The sequence below is a fragment of the Aristolochia californica genome, unplaced genomic scaffold (genome assembly GCF_029961685.1).
Source record: "Aristolochia californica isolate CCGP_79_NKW_82.1479 unplaced genomic scaffold, dmAriCali1.0.hap1 SCAF_9, whole genome shotgun sequence".
In the NCBI taxonomy this organism is placed as follows: Eukaryota; Viridiplantae; Streptophyta; class Magnoliopsida; order Piperales; family Aristolochiaceae; genus Aristolochia; species Aristolochia californica.
Genome location: NW_027182290.1, coordinates 31,484,337 through 31,503,111, shown reverse-complemented (window position 1 = coordinate 31,503,111; position 18,775 = coordinate 31,484,337). Strand labels below are relative to the sequence as shown.

The 18,775-nt window shown below is 36.5% G+C and overlaps 1 protein-coding gene across 3 annotated transcripts; it reads right to left on the bottom strand.

Annotated features, from left to right (window-relative positions):
• Positions 1–2,031: 2,031 nt before the first annotated feature.
• LOC137940956 (protein ACTIVITY OF BC1 COMPLEX KINASE 7, chloroplastic) lies at positions 2,032–16,092 on the bottom strand. Of its 3 annotated transcripts, XM_068786080.1 has the most exons (19): positions 15,998–16,092; positions 15,790–15,851; positions 13,885–14,516; positions 13,369–13,512; positions 12,424–12,549; positions 9,817–9,904; positions 9,374–9,467; positions 8,395–8,488; positions 8,146–8,200; positions 7,940–8,031; positions 6,993–7,163; positions 6,706–6,762; positions 6,534–6,617; positions 5,473–5,557; positions 5,116–5,177; positions 4,907–4,981; positions 4,504–4,608; positions 3,550–3,691; positions 2,032–2,384 (listed from the first exon to the last, which is right to left on the bottom strand). In XM_068786080.1, the coding sequence occupies exons 3-19, from the start codon at positions 14,500–14,502 to the stop codon at positions 2,311–2,313; spliced, it is 2,166 nt and encodes a 721-aa protein (XP_068642181.1). In that variant the 5' UTR covers positions 14,503–14,516; positions 15,790–15,851; positions 15,998–16,092; the 3' UTR covers positions 2,032–2,310. The 3 variants fall into 3 exon arrangements, with proteins under 3 accessions (XP_068642181.1, XP_068642182.1, XP_068642180.1); XM_068786081.1 differs by lacking the exon at positions 15,790–15,851 and having other exon boundaries at positions 15,998–16,090; XM_068786079.1 differs by lacking the exon at positions 15,998–16,092 and having other exon boundaries at positions 15,790–15,991.
• Between the last annotated feature and the right edge of the window lie 2,683 nt (positions 16,093–18,775).

Genomic DNA, 18,775 nt, shown 5'->3' with positions numbered 1-18,775 from the left:
AATGGGCATTCCACAAGTCTCTAATGCGTTTCCGCTACGGGAATTGTGAAAGTTTTCTAAGATAATGAAAGCAATTTTATAGTGGAAATATAATCCTCCTTTCTTAGCTTTTTTTCTCTGTGCAACGATATATAAACTTCTTCATCGAGCTTGTCTGAAGAACCCAAGAGACGTCTCATCCTCGTTCTCGTTCATCATTTTTCTTTTTAGTAATCCACTGAACGGTATTGCGAACGAAATCGATACATTCAGCTGTCAAAACAGAAATTATTCCACGAAACAAGATGGAGATAGTCTGGCCTCATGCTTGATGGGAAAATATGACACGGTAACGTAAGCCTGGGTTTTTGCTTTTTATTAGAGTTCTCTTACTGGGATTTCATTTATCTCTTTAGGAGAACCGCCATTTTTTGTTCGATCCATTTCTTTGAGGTTTACAAGTAACGCCTCTACACTAGGACTAGTTCCGTTCACCTGAAGAGTCTGTGATCGAAAACAACCTACCCTTTGGACTCTTTTGGCCTTTTTCCGTGAATGTGTTTGCTCTGGTTAAAAATGGCGGCTCCGTATGAAATTCAGAAATTTGCATGAGACATTAGAGAAGACTCCGTTTTAATTATAAGGCAAGCGGCGGCCGTTCAATCGTTGTCATCGGGAAGGTCGTTTACTTGGACAGCTCCCTGGACACCGACATGATCAGTGAAACCGGGACAGCTCCCTGTACAGGCCAGAGCCAAACCAGTCTTGGGCGAGACCCGACGCACGAAATGGTGGGGTGAGTACTCCTTCACTGTACTGCTTCTGTCAGAGAAAAAGGAAAAAGTTCAGGAGATGTCAATTTTCCAGCAATAAGACCAGTACACTGCTCCTGCATTGCAAGAGTTAGACTATATGATCATATATCTTTCAATGTCGATCGATGAGCAGAAGATTGTTTATTCAATCCTAATGAAGCAACAGAGGCAGTGCGAGCAATTAGATGCTTTCTGCTTTGTTCTACCGAAACCAGAGACAGCTCAATTCGATGTCTCATGCATGCACTTTTTGAGTTTTCTCTATTGTTCTTGTTCTAAAATGCGTTCCAGTTTCCAACGGACGTCCCACCAGCTCCAAGATGGAAGAGAAGGTGGGTTTGGCAATGGGGACGATGATTCTGACGCTGGGCGCCATCAGTCATCTTCCGCTCTCACTCTTCATCGCATTGCTTGCACCGGCTCCCCTTCTCTGCAACCTCTTCTATCTCGCCGTCACCTTCCTCTTCTTGCCATCGAGTTTCCTCACGTCATCTAACCAACATCATCTGTTACGCCATTGTTAGCTTCCTGGAATAACAGCTAGTGATCGATCAAGAGAAGGCGATGAATAGATTCATCCATCCATATCTGTGCATGAGTTACGTAAAAAAGGGATATTTACTTAAATGTTAGATTTTCAAATTTTATTTACCTAAATAACAACTTTTTATAAATTATCGAATTCCAACATTTGAAATCTGCGCAGGATCGGTCAACTTCTAACATCACCAACACTAGTCCATGTCAAGATGAAGCATTCAGGTAGAAGTCGTCAATAAGCTCATTGTGTACGGCCAGAGATACAGAATAGAATCCTTCTATTCGAAAATGTATTTTAGATAACAAATGATGTAATAAAATCCAACCCAGTTATTAATCCAATAAGGTGGCCGGATTTGGTCTAACACAGTTCATGACCATCAATTAAAACTAACGGAAGAAAATCCCTTCATCTATAGGTGGTAGAAGGGACAGGCAGGGGCCCTTCCCCTGTCGATTGAAGGAGAAGTAGGACAGCCCTCTCCCTCTCCATATATAATTTTAAAGATAGGGTAATAGAACCCTTCACCCTTCCAACCTAGCTGATCAAACCAACAAACCCAACAAACCCAACAAGATCAGCAGATTCTCCTATCGATCTTGCAAACTCCGTCAGACCAACTAGATTTTTGCTCTTCCCTAGGTTTTTCCAAATCAAGTTTTATAACACTAGAGGAACCTTGTTGATTGGAGAGAACTGAATCCAAATGCATTAATACGACAATTTACATTTATTTTATACAGATGGAATGAAGAATTACAAAAATAATTTACCACTAAATAGAAGGGCGTAACTCAATGCATACACCAATGCCAAGCTTTTCTTGCTGCTCGGCGTTTCTAATAAATAGCACGAGCATCTCAAAAGGGCTCGTAAAAAGGAATTTACAGGTATACTGAAAAGAAGAAAGTCGGGTTTACGACTTTTTACTTTTGTAATTAAATATGAGGGTGCAGATGGATAACTCTTATCGTATCAAATCATCTTCTCAAATTTGTCCAACTTCTGGGCCCGTTGCATGGACCTCATTAATAGTGCCAAGAAAACACCTGCATGCAGAGAAGACATCAGCGAGGAGAAGATACACAGCCATGCTCCGCCATACGAGTTCCTGAGAATTAGTCAAACCAAATACAACTCGACCACCCCAGCAATTGATCTATAATGGCACAGGGTTTTCTCCAATTAAATTACCAATACGAACAAGCTTTATTTGTGTTAAAATTTAAAATCCTCCAGAGGAATGGTGCTTTGTATATTAAACAAGTACGAGAAATATTTAACTAAAACCAGAGTCCTCTAAGGTTCCTAGTGATCAGACACAGAGGCATGAAACAAACAATTAACTTAATAGTCGCAAAAGTAGATAGGCAACTACCCAAATACGTTTTAATAGTATGTGGCAACGTACTCACAAAATGACACTACAGCTCCAGTTTGGACAAAAGGGAAATGAGGTCATAATGCTATCTATAAAGATTGAAAGTGGGAAAGATGTGATGTGTATGCCCTAATTATTCCTCTTCAATACTCCTGTAGTTTTTTCCTCCTGTGTATTTAATTTTTAATACTTTTATGAGATTTTCTTACCCATTTATTTACCCATCTACCCATTACAGGTGGGTAAACAGGTAACCAAGTGGATAACCGAACAACTTCTCCCATTTCAGGTGAAAGGACTAACCAAACAGTAGGTAAATGAAACGGGTAACAAAATATCCATTACCCTTTTTCTTCCATTTACCCATTTACACCCCTAGACGGTGTATATGCATCAGTGAAAATTTTAGTAAGTTTCCTTATTGCCAGTAATGTTATACAAGCTCCCCATTTCGATGGCAAAATAGGACAAATGATACTGCCAATACGAAGAATCCAGAGTTCTTGAACATCGGATACAATTCGAGGTCCAAATAGTAAGTTTCTAAGACTTGTATCCTTAAATTTTCTGTAACGGTTTCCCTAACTTGGATACAACTAGTGGAAACTTAAAAGAGTTCTTGAACATCGGATACAACTCTAGGTCCAAGTTGTAACTTTCTAAGAGTTGTATCCTTCAGTTTTCTGTAATGGCTTCCTTAACTTGGATACAACTAGTGGAAACTTGCCGTATACTCCACTAAAAGTGGAAGCAGGAAAATGTATAAGCGACATGCATTAGCAAATAAAATAACATAGGAAACCATGATTTGAAATGAAAAGGAAGATACTTACTGGCACCAAAGAAAGATCCATTAGCAATAGCCTGGCTGCCTTGGCAGCTGAATGTGACTCCAACATTAAGCAGGGTGCCACCAAGAACAGTATACATGGTGGCCATCTGCAGTATTGTGGCCTTTCGAGCGGCTCTTTCAGACTGCATGGAATTCTGATTTACAATTAATAACAAACAGAAATAGACTGGATACTATGTCAAAGAATGTATTTTTTTGTCTGAGAGAGAGAGAGGTAAATTAATCTGATTTCGGTGAGTTTCAAATCTGAACTAGTCCATACTTTTCAAATAAGGGAGCTAGCTTTTTGCACTTATCTTTAATCAAGATAAATGAAACATGTTGAAGAGCAAATATGAAAGAGTTTTACATTACTCTCCTAACAAGAAGTCTCACAAAGCCAAAATTAATAAGGTGGAGTCTTACAAGAGTCTCACAGGAGGAAGTTTCTCAGTTAAAGGTGTTTTAGTTATGTTAGTCTTCTATTTATGTTCATTTGTTTAATTATTTTTAGATTTATCTTTTAGTGTTTAACTTTGGGTGTAACTGGGATAAAGGTAGTTTAATTATGATTGGATTCTACTTGTTTCATTTATTATAAATAGAGGCTCATTATACACAAATTAAAACAAGTTGTTAAAGTTTCTCTTTGCCAGAAATTTAACAAAACATTTTTTATTAAATAAAAAATAGGAAGATACATGAAGAAACACACATTATGGTCAATGAACCTACATGCATTCATACGAATGATCTTCTAAGTCTTAAAAAGTATATTCTTTAAAGAAAATTTTATCAATTATTTTAAAAGATGGAAATATTTTTTCATCTTTACAAGTGAAAAATAGCATGGTCAACACAAAAGATATAGAAAAAACAGCCAACATCTGAGGAACCCTTTTTTTCCAGTAGGCAAGATTCTAGAACGATGAAAAGGAAGGAAAGGCTACTCCACCTCCAATACTCGGACTCGAAGTTTCAAGTCACCATCTTCAAGTTGTTTAACAAATTCCTCTATTCTTTGAATTCTGTATGGCATGGAAATTGTGGAGGATCTAGCCTGATTCATATAAACAACCACAATAAATAACAAATAAGTTATGAAACTGACAAAAGACCTATGATAGCTGAATTTACTGGAGCAAAAATTTACACAGGCTTCAAGATTTTGCACACTATCAGGCCGGTGTTTTCCCAGCCAAGAGGCTCGCATTGACCAGCTAAAGCGTGTATTGTTCAAGGTTTATATGCTTTCAAACAATGCATTTGGCACATAGCAACCAGACTAGAAAAAAAAAGCTTTCAAAGACATGAACTAGCAAGAAAACTAAGGAAACAATAAAAGTTAAAAGAAATACATCATTAGCCTGTTTCCGTATCTCCTCAACAAGTTGAACTTGACTTGTTTGCTTCTGTTTTATATCCAGTAACTCCTGAGTTTCCAGTAATTACATGCACAATGTCAGGGATATACATCTCAAAAGAAATAACTTGAATACATGGAACAATTAACTACTCACTGAACTACAGCAGGTAAACGAAGATTTTATACAAAACGAAATTAGACCTGGGCATAAGGAGCAGCAATCTTAACAAAGGAAAAATCTGGATCAAGTGTTGAGCCAATGCCTGGAGGAGCAAACCAGGATTAGCGAAATGGCACTAATGCAGAGTTGCCAGCACAAAGAAACTTGTGTCATCAGACTGTGTTACTTATTAAAGACATTTGAAAGTGACAGAATGTAACACAGAAGTGCAGATAAGCACAATATACCCGTGTCTCTAACCTATAATAGTTTTTCCTGTCTTACCAAATGAATAAAGAAATCTAATAATTTAAACCAAATACCCTATTTCAGATGAACCAACCATTAATCTTACAGAACTTTAATATGGACATACAAAAGTAAAGCAAGAGGTTCACCTTCAAGGGTGGAGAATGCTCTGATTACAAAGGTGAAGGTGGATGGGAAACGGAATGGCTGATCTTGTGCTATTGCAAACAAATCCTGCATACCACACCTTAGTTACCAACCCTTAGAACTCAATGAGTCAAGATCTTTCAAATAACATGATCTGTTCAATCTTTTTTTTTGAAAATGACATGATCTGTTCAATCTTCTTCTGTTGAAAGTGTCAAAAGTTACCCAAGAGTACAATCAACTATGTGTATTAAATGTTGAATATAGGAGGTCACCCAAAAGAACAACCAACTACAATTATCAAACATTGAAAATGGGGATATGTAGGTAAGTGACAGTATGGCACTACTGAGACTGCCTTGGCAGATAGCTAGTAGTCTTCATCTCTTTTTGGAAGCGCTTGTGCAAGGTTTGGCAGGTGATAATGAGTTTTCTTATGGTTCAGAATTTCTTTAGACATTGTTAATAGGAATAATACCGCAGGTTAAAGTTTGGAAACATCCTACAGTTATTCTAGGAAGCACCTGAACCCAACGTCATTGTGGTATCAAAGCAGGGTGTTTCTTCTGTTAAGCTAAGTCCGTGTCCCATTTACGGTGTCCACATCTCAAACCCATCATTTGTTTATCTAGGCTAGATGAAAGTGAGTGTCAGTTAAATAGTCTTATCAAGGTTAAAGTTTGCAAATACCTTGTGATTATTAGTTGGAAGAAGTTTAGCAAGTCAGTTCAGGATAGACCTGGATCCAACTTTACCATGTGTTTCAATTCCCAAAGGAAACTTTAAAATATAGTTTCTTGCACTCCTCTAATTTGCTTGTCAAAATATTATTTTTTCTATTAAAGAAAAAAAAAGGAGAGAAAAGTTCACTTCCAACAAATAACCACATCATGATTAACTTTTGTTCCCCCTTGTGTTCTGCTTTTAGACATCTCAATTCCCAAAAGAAACTCAAAATACAGTTCCACTGCTATATGTCGTCCTTCTTATTTGTAAACGACAGCTGTTGTCCAAAATAATTCCAAAATCATGTTGTCTACATCTAATTTGTTATATATCTTACCTCACCTATTGCTGCCAATGTCTGCTGCTGATCCGGTGTCTGGCTCAATAAATTATCCAAAAAAAATTGTATGGATCTTTTGACCTAGAGCATTAGAAGCAGAAATTCAAGAAACACGAAGGAAAAATAAAATTGCTTTATCATCTAAAAATAGCACAGAAAGATTACATACGGATGACAAGTCTCCAGTGGGTTGAAGTGCTTCAAGGTCAATGAGGCTTTGCATCACCTGCATTTAAACATGCATTTAATGCTGATTTCCTTATTTCTAGTCGCATATAGCACTCAATGCACAAAAGTTACTCCATTTGTTTAAAACAAAATTACTCCACTAAGTAAACATCATAAATGCAAACCTCCGAATCTTAATAGAAGAATGGCAAGATTTAAATCTTCTATACAGTTAACAAGTACATCTTAAGAGTACAGGGACATTTTGTATATCAGTCAATGACAAACCTTTTTAGCATCCTCTTCATAAACAGAATAGAACAGGTCAAGCAACCTCTCTCGGGTGAATGATTTTATTTCTCCCATCATGCCAAAATCATAGTAAATGAGGGAGCCATCCCTGTCAATGGCAAGATTGCCTGGATGTGGATCAGCATGAAAAAAACCTGTCCTCAATATCTGAAAGCGCACACAGAGACACACTTTATTAATGAAATGAGCTAAAGTCCAGATTCCTATGCACCAAATGAAATGTTTAAAGCCTTGAACAGAAGTTTACATGCTGCAGAGGTTTGTACCATGGATCCTGAGCATAACACAGTTCTTATACTCAACTTGAATGTTTTAATTATAAGAACAGGTTAAGAATCCCGCAAAACTTCTTGCATATAAAATTTGATAATATCAATCATCTTCAAGACAAGCTATTAATGATTGCCAAATTATTCAACATGATTGCCATGGATCCACATGATCAACTCCAACCTGTTAATGAATAGCAGAGACAGTTACAGAAATGAAACAAATGCTCCCATCAAACTCAACTACAGGATTTTAAGAAGCCTGCCATGATATGCAGAACTTGTAAGGCAAGTCATAACAGCTTTTCAGGCCAAGTACCTTAAAAAATGCTTGGCTGAGCTGCTGGCATAGATCTCACCAGAAATAAATAATCACCTCAAATCTTAGACAGGACTTGGGATTAGGTGCATATGATAAAAAGTCCTCTTCTTATTCAAGTTAAGAAAGAACAAAATAAAGCAAATGCCAAGCTAAAATCAAATGCATCAACTGATGAAATAAGAAAAACATTTCCATTTGTTTTTGTTAAGTAGACTGTTGTTGAAGAGCAAATCATCAGGCAAAAGCAACAAAGTTCCCATGGCATTTTGAGTATGGTAAATAACAAAATGCTTCTGTATCATCATCAACACGTGCCATGTGGTCTGATCTACCTGAATTAGGTAGGACTCGATTGCATGTGAAGAAATCAGGGAAGGATCATAGCCGCCTGCCTTGATCTTATCCAAGTTATTGATCTTGATGCCTGACCACAGATAAGTGCAACCAAGTAAAAAAATACCCAAACTACTTTATTTGAGTCATAAATTATACAGTTAATAACAATAAAATACAATGGTATTAATTTAGTCAGACTAACCTGGAGCATACTCCAATGTCAAGACTTTTATGGCAGTATAGTCCCAATAAACCAGCTAATTTTAAGAGAATATTCCAAAAAAGTCAGGAACAAAAGCAATGGTATCTTCCACAAGTATCAGCAAAGTTACATTAATAATGGCTTTGTTGGAAATTTATCACTAGCAAATTGTTTAAATCTTCACACATCCAATTGTTTAAATCAAAGCAAAAAACTAGCAAATGAGGAAAGGCAGAATGACATACATACCGGTACTCGGACCCACTTTATGTTACGAAATTCACGGCGGAATCTATCAGCATTTTTTCCTTCATTAATGTAATCAATCTCCTGATATAAGATCCTAAAACCCACAAGCTTATATTCAGCGTCATTGAATATAGTCTTAAACTAAAAGGAGTAAAAAGCAAGCAGGAGAACCAGAATGTTTCAAAGAATCTAGGACAATTATATTGTTGGTGGGTAAAAAATGTTTTCTGATCAGTTAGATAAAGTAGGCATCTGTTGGCAACATCTTGTTGTAGAGAATATCTTCCCTTTCTGTAATCCATGGGATGGGTTTTCCTCCCTCATATGATATTTGACATTAATAAAAAGTTTATCACTATTTCAAGGAAAAACATCTCATCATTCTGTGGCCTGATGTGTATGCTCAGTGTCTTAGGCTAGTTGCCCAAGAGTGAGAGAAGTTGTTAAAGAAAATAGTTTCATCTGTTTGGGAGAGAAGACTAATACTAATTAATTGGGAAGATGCCTTCTCCCTCCAGCTAGTCATTTTGGGAGGAACCTACACATTCTAACATGGTACAGAGAAAAAAAAAAAAAAGTCTAAGCCCAAGTTTGGTTTTGTTATGTGTCCCATATCTAAGTACTTTGGGGCCAATTGTGTATTTTGGCCTTTCTCTCTGCATGATTTCTCTGTTTTGCGCCACATTGTCTATTTAGGCATGGACATTAGTCAAGAGTTTTGGGGGATAAGAAAGCCTCAAAATTCTATGAATTTGCTCCATGTCTTAGAGCACTAGTCTAAGAGCAAGAGAAATGTTGTGGTAGAATGGTCACACATCTATCTAGGCTTGGAAGATCTATCTAGATCTTCACATTGGCTGATCCTTTAAGGATTTTGGTTGTACCGGCCCAATTCAATTGATGTGATTCAGCTGTTTTCAATGAACTTTATAAAATTGGAATGGCAAGCAAAAGATAAAATTCAGATAAGTTATCATACTTTGAGCATTCATCATATATACCAATCCAGTCCCTTGTTGGGCCTCCAAAAGTTTCACTTCTCTGAAAATACTCTGCAATTAGCTTTAGATTTCCTGAACAGGGGTATGGAACTGTTAAACCTGATGTGAAACTTCAAAACAAAAATGAAATTTCCAAGGTTGTGCTAACCACAGAAGAAGTGTAAGAAAGCAAGTTAAGAATCATTCACCAAAGTCGAAATTTTTTGTTACATGTGCAACTTAAAAGCAAGCACATTTAACAACAAACAAATATCAAATATTTCCACGTCTATTGCCAAATGCTTTATTACATGCATGCACACTCCATAACTGTAAACAACCATATGTCTATTATTTATACACAAAATCAAGTTGGTCTATCAGATGAAGAACCATCTCTATACACCAAAAAACCATACATTTGAAGTGAGGATGTACTCACTTAAATCAATATCAAAGAGTTTCTTCAGTCCTGGTCTTTGAACTTTCACAACCACTTCTTCTCCACTATGTAAAACAGCTCGGTGTACCTTGATGCATTTACCATCAAACTGAAATCAGAAACACATGACAGAGATACAGGGAACAGAGGAGCAAAACATCTGAAAGAATTTTTATTTTGCTTTCCACAAATTTTTTTGATAGCATATGGCAATATACTGTCATAAAACAACTCTGCCAATTAATATTAACTAACAGTCTGAAGACTAGATAGGTTATGGTGTCAGGTAGTTCAGAGTTGAGCCAGTACAAGCCTTAGTAACATCAAGCAACATGAATAAGACCTGCTCTCTCACGTGCATAAGATAGATCATAATAGATGAATAGGACTTATGCAACTAGGGCTGAAATTTTTACCTAATTAACCACTTTACTGTTCTTCTACTTTATTTATTAACGGATATAGAACAGAAATTTATGCATGTATAACGATGTACTCATTCACCCACAGCCTTGTTATTAAATAGAATGGATATAAGTAAAGGTTACTCATATCCAATGACTATAAGTAAAGATTACTCATATCCAATTACTATTACACTACAGACATACTAGAACTTGCCCTTGTGGTACTAGCCATAGGAGGAGTAGAGGATGCCATAGAAGCTGGAGTAGTGGTCAATGTTACCAAATGACCCAGTCTCCCTATTAACCACTCCACCTTTTATAGACACAGTTTAATTAGCCCAAGCAAGCTTTCCAAATTTGTTCCAACATTTATCTGAGAAGTGATTAGATCTGCCACAGTGCACACATTTTCTCTCTCTACAGCCTCTATGTCTTCCATCACTATCATTTCCTTATCCCCTACCTCCACATCCTCCTAGTCTACCTAACGGTTCAGATCAAGAAGAAGAAGAAGAGATACAAAGAGGAGTATAAGAACCAGTAATAGCTTTACCATTTCTAATTGCTCCTTCTGCATAAAGAACTCTATTATGAACTCTTTCCAATGTATGGTTACCATCATCAGCCAGAATTTGAGCTCGGATAGCATCATACTTAGGTCCCAAACCATCTAAGATTTTTCTCCCTTTGAAGCTCAGTAGCATCAATAGTAAAAGGATAAAATATGTTAATTTCTTAAAGAATACCTTTCATTTCTGTAAAATATTGGGTCACCGTTCTATCTTCCCTTAACATACCAAAGAACTTTGCATATAACAAGTAAATCCTTGACAGATTAGTTTCTTGTGAAAAAATAGTCTCAGTAGTAATAACTTTAATGTGTTACACAGCTCATCACCTGATCACTTAGACTTCCATACTATTTACGAGCCAAGTCATAACCTGACTGCCTTCAACTTCTCAGTCATCATTCAGAGAAACCTCACTCAGATATTTCAGTTTTCTTTTTGCCTTAAGGAACATTTGAAATGACCTAGACCAGTTAATGTAATTTCGCCCATTTAACTTCGTAGAGGTTATCTGAATAGTGTGAGAGTCCTTGGAATCTGAATGTTTAGAGCTTCTGGAGAGTGTCACCGCTTCACTAGTGCCAATCATAGAGCAATCCTCAATAAAAAAAAATCTCACAAACACATGCTTGAATGTAATGCTAAAGACACTAGGACCAAAATATTCATCAACAATCATTGTATTAGCCTGTGCAGTTTAGGTAGGGCCCACACAACACAAAAAATTAGGGCATCCAAACTCCAATTGAGACAATTGCATTAATACAATCCAGTAAGCCAATGCAACAGTGTCAGAAGAAGATAAATAGGGCTAATGTCAGCCCTGATATTGATGATGCAGGCAGTATTAAGGCTGTATGACTTGAGAAGAAGAAGAAATTTGTTAAAAACCCACAACAGTCACATTGATCACTCTAATACCATGTAAACTAAGAAAAAGGATGAGTTAAAGAGAAAGAAAGTGGACAAGAAGAAAAAGAGAAGAGAGAGGAAGGACTGTGTTGAGAAGTAGTCTCGTTAGGGTGTCTAGTCAACCCCTAACCTATTCATTAAATAGCTCAAGTGATTACAAGGAAAAAATTCATAACACCCCTACAACACCTATATCACTTACTGCCATAAAACAACAACAACAACAACAACAACAACAACAAAAAAGACAAAAAGTACATCTTGTTAGGGTGTCTAGTCAACCCTTAACCTATTTATTAAATTGCTTAAGTGATTACAAGGAAAAAGTCCATAACACCCTTACTACATCTATATCACTTACAGCCATAAAACAACAACGAAAAAAAGGAAAAAAAGTACATCACTGGACATGTCTAATAAATACCTTTCTAATTATAACCTTAAAACATAATATATATATATATATATATATATATATATATATATATATATATATATATATATATATATATATATATATACACATATATATCATAGTAATTACCAAAATACCCTTGAACTTTAGCAAATATACAGCTTTTCAGTCATAAAATTTTCTTGAAATGGGCAAAAAAAAAAAATATACTCGAGTCAAAAGTTTGAAGAAAAAATTGCAACTCTACTGTGTTACTTAGGCAAGAGTAGCCAAATGCATAGAACTAACATGAAGAAACAAACACCTGCCCAAGACTAGCAGCAGCTATAGGCTGATCATCAAACTCCTTAAACAACATGTCAACAGGAGCCCCCAATTCCTTCTGTATGAAATCTCTTGCTTTCTTTGGAGAGAAGGCTGGGACCCTATCCTGCATCCATGAAACAAAGGGGTATGAAAACAGCTAGAACAAAAACAACTAATGATTTGCAATATTTTGATTAGCCAATGATTCTTAATGTTAGAGAAGAGGTCTCATGATGCATCGCAGAATAACAAGAAAGTATGAATAGGCATCTCTCCATATGGGTATAAAATATCTCTGGCAAACAGTCACAATAAAAGACATTGCTGAATAAATAACAGAGGAGGCTTAAAAGTACGGAGCACTAAGAATAATCTAGAAAAATCAAAGACTCTGGACTATATAAAAAGACCCGAAGTAGCTATTATCAACATTATACACTGTTACATAATTACAGGAGCATGTACTAAACAAAACCAAACCTGCTTTATATTAACTTTCTTAGTTAAGAAAAAAAAAAGAATCAGGAAATCTGCCCCATTAACTTAGCCCCTGGATCTAGAAATACCAAAATAAAAAACTAAAGGAGCTACTCAACAACATATTATGAAAAGTATCTGAGAAGACTACGAAAACTCTATCTGTAGCAAACTGTGCAAGCCAGAAACATCCTAGAAGTTGGCAAGCAGAAATAACAAAGAACAAAAACTATAAAAGAACTCCTTGGGACACGACACCTGCAAATGTCTCCAGGGTACACACAATAGCAGCAAAAAACAAAAATAGAGAAGTTGGCAAGCAGAAATAACAAAGAACAAAAACTATAAAAGAACTCCTTGGGACACGACACCTGCAAATGTTTCCAGGGGACACACAATAGCAGCAAAAAACAAAAATAGAGAAAAGCAAGCAGAAGTTTTTAGAACTTGGATTACAAAAATATACCTGTAACTTAGCAAGCTCCTCTACAAATTCTTTAGGAAATAAATCCGACCTAGTTGATGACAATTGTCCAAGTTTGATAAAAGTCGGACCAAGGTGCAGAACACGCTCTCTCAACCAGGATGCAGTTTTTCTCCTTCTAAGTCTCTGTATATAAAAAAAATCCATCATTCTACAAATGATATGTAAATCAAATTGACACCAAAAATTTATCAAAGCCATTTAATGTCAACCAAAAAGAAAATCAGAATGGTAGATTATTAATATTGAAGCGAGAGAAATCAAAACCATTGCTATTAAAAAAACTTCAAAGAAAACAACTTGTAGCATATAATCAACAAAGTTTCACAACAAGACGAGCCCTCTTCCATGTACATCCAACCTTATCCATGTTCATATTGTTAAACAATTTTGAGTTTCACAAGGCACCATTACTACAATCCATAATTCTAATAGTTTTGACTTCTGCAATGATGAAGAATAAGATCCAGACAGTCAATAATTAAATGAAGAGCTAACCTGCTTATCTTCTGTAAAGCCCCCAATGTAGGCCCATTTTGAATTGTCAAAAAGGACTCGGAAGCGTAACGACAGAACAAAAGACCAGACATCTATGGACCTCTGCACAGCATTATAGTCATCCTTGGCCCAGCTGAAACCTTCATCTGACGGCAAAACTCTTAACTTGTCTTCAAATTGGAACTCTTTGGAGGGCCCACTTTTTTGGGTCTTAACTAAGCCTGCAGTTTTTTTTCTTTCAGCTATAGGTAATCCATTAATAGCTACCTCTGAACCATTCACTGACTCCTTTCTAGTTGGAGAGTTCATATGTTTCACCAACTTTCTGGTGGGAACCATCTTTGAAGCTCGTCCATTAGTGACTAATCCATCTAGTTCTTTCTGCCGTACAGGTACCATCCTGGATGCATGTCCATTAGTTACTAACCTCTCCGAATCAGTTTGTCGGGCTTCCACTCCAAACCTTTTAGTTGCAACAGAGTGGCCTTTATGTCTCCCAAAGTTGAGTTTATGGTTTGAAATAGACCCAGAGAAAGTGAGAACATCTGCACGTCCATCTTGATCAATCAACTCAGTGTTATGGCAAAAGCAGCCGTAAGAAGCTAGTATGGCCACCATAAATCCTCAAAGTCCTGGAATCAAATTCAATGAATTTATATGAATATCACAAAGAAAAAAGTACAGCAACATAAGAATGGAAGAAGAGGGTGGAAAGGGGGTAGAGAGAGAGAGAGAGCACAAAGTTAAATAGATAAAGTAATTAGAAGTCCTTAGAGCTCTGGGTTAGACTTAAGTCCAAAAAGTTTTACATCTTAACAAAAGAATCAGTAAGAAAGCCGAAGCCACATGAGACTCTCTGACACTAATACATTACTCACTTTATTAGTATTTTAACATAGCAAAGGCCATGATTGAAAATGATCTATTCTGACATAGCTTGTGCAAACTATGTTAGTTTTTGGATTAACAGATTTCCTGTGACAGTATGATTGAGTGATAGTTTTTACAGAGAAAGTATATTTCTTCTAAGAAAAAATACAGTCATTAAAATCTGAAATTAATGGAGAAACTCCTGTTATTAAAAGGCACAACTTTTAAACAAAATTGTGAACGATAAAGATACAACAGAACTCATGACCTAGTGAAATAATAAAATATTGTTGACAAGATCCATGAGGTTTTGCAATTAATCTGTGATTTTTTTGGTGATTTCAGGAGTGTCTCTGGACAGAGGCAGGAGTTCAAGGCGTGAGTGAATTTGCTCATGCTGTTGTAATGAAACAATCCTATGATCTAACACGGGCTTGCTACTGTGCTATCAAAAGCACAAATTGACCAAACAGTCACAGGTTCTTGTCGATTAAAGTTGGATTGTGAGTCCTCAAGTCCGAGGATGACTACATTGGATCTGGCAGATAATGAAGACAATTCAGGTCAATGATATCACCAGAACGTACTAAAACCACCGGAAAGGAGAAAAGACAAAAAAAAAAAAAACTCGAAAGACAAGTTTAAAGCCCGACTAACTGACGGCCAACAACAAATGATTTATCTTAAACAAAAGTCAGCAGGCGAGGATATTTTCTACTTGATCTTCCACAATCCTGCTAGAACACATTTTCACCAGATGATAGTCATCATTATGCTCTTCATATTTCACTCTACCAAGCTAGAACACCTTTTACTACGCAAACTATGAAGCTGCACATCCTCGAAAACTATTAATAATCGAATGACTGGCACAAGTTCAGATGGAGAGAGACAGAGAGAAAAAGAAAGAATTACAATCAAAACAATAAAAAGAGGCTGAATCGCATAGATAAAAAAAATTGCAGGAAAAGAAAGAAACAATTTCACCTCAAACTTCACAGCAAAACAAAGAAATATACGAGACGAACCACTTACAGGTTTCCGACGCTGATTTTAAAGTCCCGTAGTAACACAAGCTCTCTTATCTCAAGTGAGGACTGAAGAAGCAGGAAACGTGTAGATCTTGTAACTTGGAAAGCTTTTAAGACTCTATTGAATCAAAAGCTTACCTCCAAAAAGAAAAGAAGAATTTATCTACACTACTTGGACATTGGAACGAACGAGAGAGACAGGTAATACGAACCTGAATAAATGGAAGCTTTGAAATTCCACGAAAAATGCCAGTGAAGGAAGGTAGCAGCGGACACTTTCCAATCAACGTGGCAAAATTTCTTTCAACAGCCCAGACGGCTGTTTCAATTGTATTGGTAACTGCTCTTCTGGCTGTATGAAGACAAAATCGCTAAAAGACAAGCAGATATTTTCAGCTTCCTATAATGAACACGGAGGGACGGCTGGTGGGTTCCCTCGCGCTTCCTTCGCGCGCTCTGTGCCGTCAAACTTGCATCGTGCCATGTGCGTGTCCCGGGTTCAAGCGGGCCAAAAACAGTAATCGTAGCTGTGGCGTCTTGGATACTACTAATTGCGTGAGCAGTCTGTGGGTGGCAAACGTCGCACGCGGTCGTTGAACCTCGTAAGTTATCAATGGAATGGACGCAGAACGCTAATAAGGTAAATAAGGTAATATCTTCTCCAATCTATATGCGTTCCAACCAATACAATCTGTTGACAATTGGTTCAAACTAGATTGGGTAGTCTTTAACTGAGACTGTCCGATGAAGCTTGGCCAGGAGAGACTCAAAGTCTCGAGAGTGAGTTGGCCCAAAACAAATACAAATGGCTTGCACAAACACTTGCCAAGAGAGGGGATTAGTCTTTTTCTAGCATCACCTTCCAAGTGACCTTGTGGTCTTCATCAGTTGCATGGAAAACCCAGAATTGTTTGGCCATGTAAGCCCAAATTGAAATTGGGAGTGGGTAGTTAGAGTTGGGGATTCAGTAGGGTGGTCTGGTGGGGAGTTTCATGGTGGTATGTGTTGAAAGAATGGGGATTTGGTGGGGCTAAGATGAATGGAAAATATGATGGGGTTGGTTGAGAGACTGGAGGAGAAGCTTGACTTGGTGGCAAGTTAGGTTGTAGAGGGTGAGTGGAGTTGGATGGCACGGGCAACTAGGATGGTGGGAGAGAAGGTGTAGAGGCAAGAGCAAGAACTTATCTGGTAGATGCATCTCTATCCAGTGACTATAGAGAAGGTGAAGGAGGCCTTGAAATTTTGTCTTCTAAGCACGACTCAATCTAAAGTTTTAACTTTTCCACTTGGGGTACTAAAGCAGATATTTTTATCTCCATGGAGGAAATCTAGTCTCCCAAAGACCATATCTTAGAAAGAATTTCAGCTAGGCACTCATCTTTATGAGCTTAAAGTGCATCTTCTTCTTGATTTTTATTCATGCTTCTAACGCTCACCATGGCTGAAAAAAAAAAAACAAGGAATGCCTACTCTAATAACACTTTGATTGAAGCTTTTTTAAATATTCATACCTTTTCACGCAAAGCAAGTAGGAGATGAGAGAAGAAGATTAAGAAGGCTAGATTTGTTGAATTTTTGGAAAAAAATAAAACTTCACTGATTTGTTGTAATTTAAGTACATAAATTTTTATTTATAATTGAGGAAATAGTAGAATTTAATTACAAGTAAACTACCCTTGTCCCAGTTACACCCAAAGTTAAACACCAAAATATAAGTCATAAAATAATTAAACAATTAAACATTAATAGAAGACTAACATAACCAAAACACCTTTAACTGAGACTCTTCTATGAGACCTCATTCTATGAGACTCTTCTTAGACTCCACTATATTAATTTTGGCTCTATGAGAGTCATGTAAGACTTCTCAATATCTGTTCTTCAACACTTCCCATCAAGACGGAGTTTATAACTTCAACTTGCAATGAAAATCATTCTTGGTCTTCAATTTTCTTTTGTTGAAAAAAAAATCTTCATAGAGACAAAAACTTCATCTTTTGTGCTTCCCCTTTCTTGAATATTTTTTGTCACATAAAAATTACCACAACATGTGAAACAAAATACCTCTTTCTAGTACTTTTTCATCTACTTCTCTCCTTCAAACTGGGGATAAAAAAGACATATAGACCCAACTTGGACAAAACATAATGTGGGAGAAGAAAATCACTTCTAGCCGTACGACAAAGCTTCATACACCAGTTTAAACGGTCATAGTCTAAAATATACTCCGCTCAATTTTAAATACTCAAATTTAGGGCTTAACAAAGAGACTACTCACTTTTTAAAGATAACTCAAACACAAAGAAACTACTCAAACTCGATGTTGGGCACACTCCTATACTTTTTAGGTAGTGGCTCTAGGCATTACTCTAAAGTGATAAAAACTTAAGATGATAAACATAAGAAATACTAGAGGAAAACAACTTTAACTGGAAGAAGGTGACTATGCAGTACTCATACTTCCAAAGTAACATTTGTTTTTGAAAATTAGGGGAGACTATAATGATAGAACTTAATAAACTGACCAAGTATGACTTTTTTGGGGTGACCACAATTTTTTGAAGTTAGTTATGCGTAAAATTCACAACCAAGTAATAAAAACACAAAACATGAAAACAACTTTGAAGCAAGATATTGCATTCCATGAATGAGCAAACCATAGAGTGATTAAGTCTGACCAAAACACTCTGATTAGAAGAAAATTTTGGCAAAAAAACTCATATTTTATGATAAAAGGAAACTCAATTCATGTCAATGCATGAAGAGATAATAGGAGAGAGAGAAACAGAAAAAAAGAAGAGATTTTAGGCAAAACTGACCTTTAATACTTCTGATATAGATATCTCTAAAAATATAGCTCAGAATCACAAATGGTTTGTTGATAAAGAAATTAGACTCAAAGATATTTAAATTGGTACCTAATATGACCTAAAAATATTTGTTATTGAATCTTTTATGACCTCTTGATTTTATTTATTCTATAGCTTGTC

Coding starts and splice junctions, on each gene's coding strand:
- LOC137940956 (XM_068786080.1), bottom strand. CDS start 14,502: ATGGTGGCCATACTAGCTTCTTACGGCTGCTTTTGCCATAACACTGAG. Junction 8,489..9,373: donor ATATATGATGAATGCTCAAA/GTATGATAACTT, acceptor TGTGGGTTTTAG/GATCTTATATCAGGAGATTG. Junction 4,982..5,115: donor TTGCTGCTCCTTATGCCCAG/GTCTAATTTCGT, acceptor CTGGAAACTCAG/GAGTTACTGGATATAAAACA.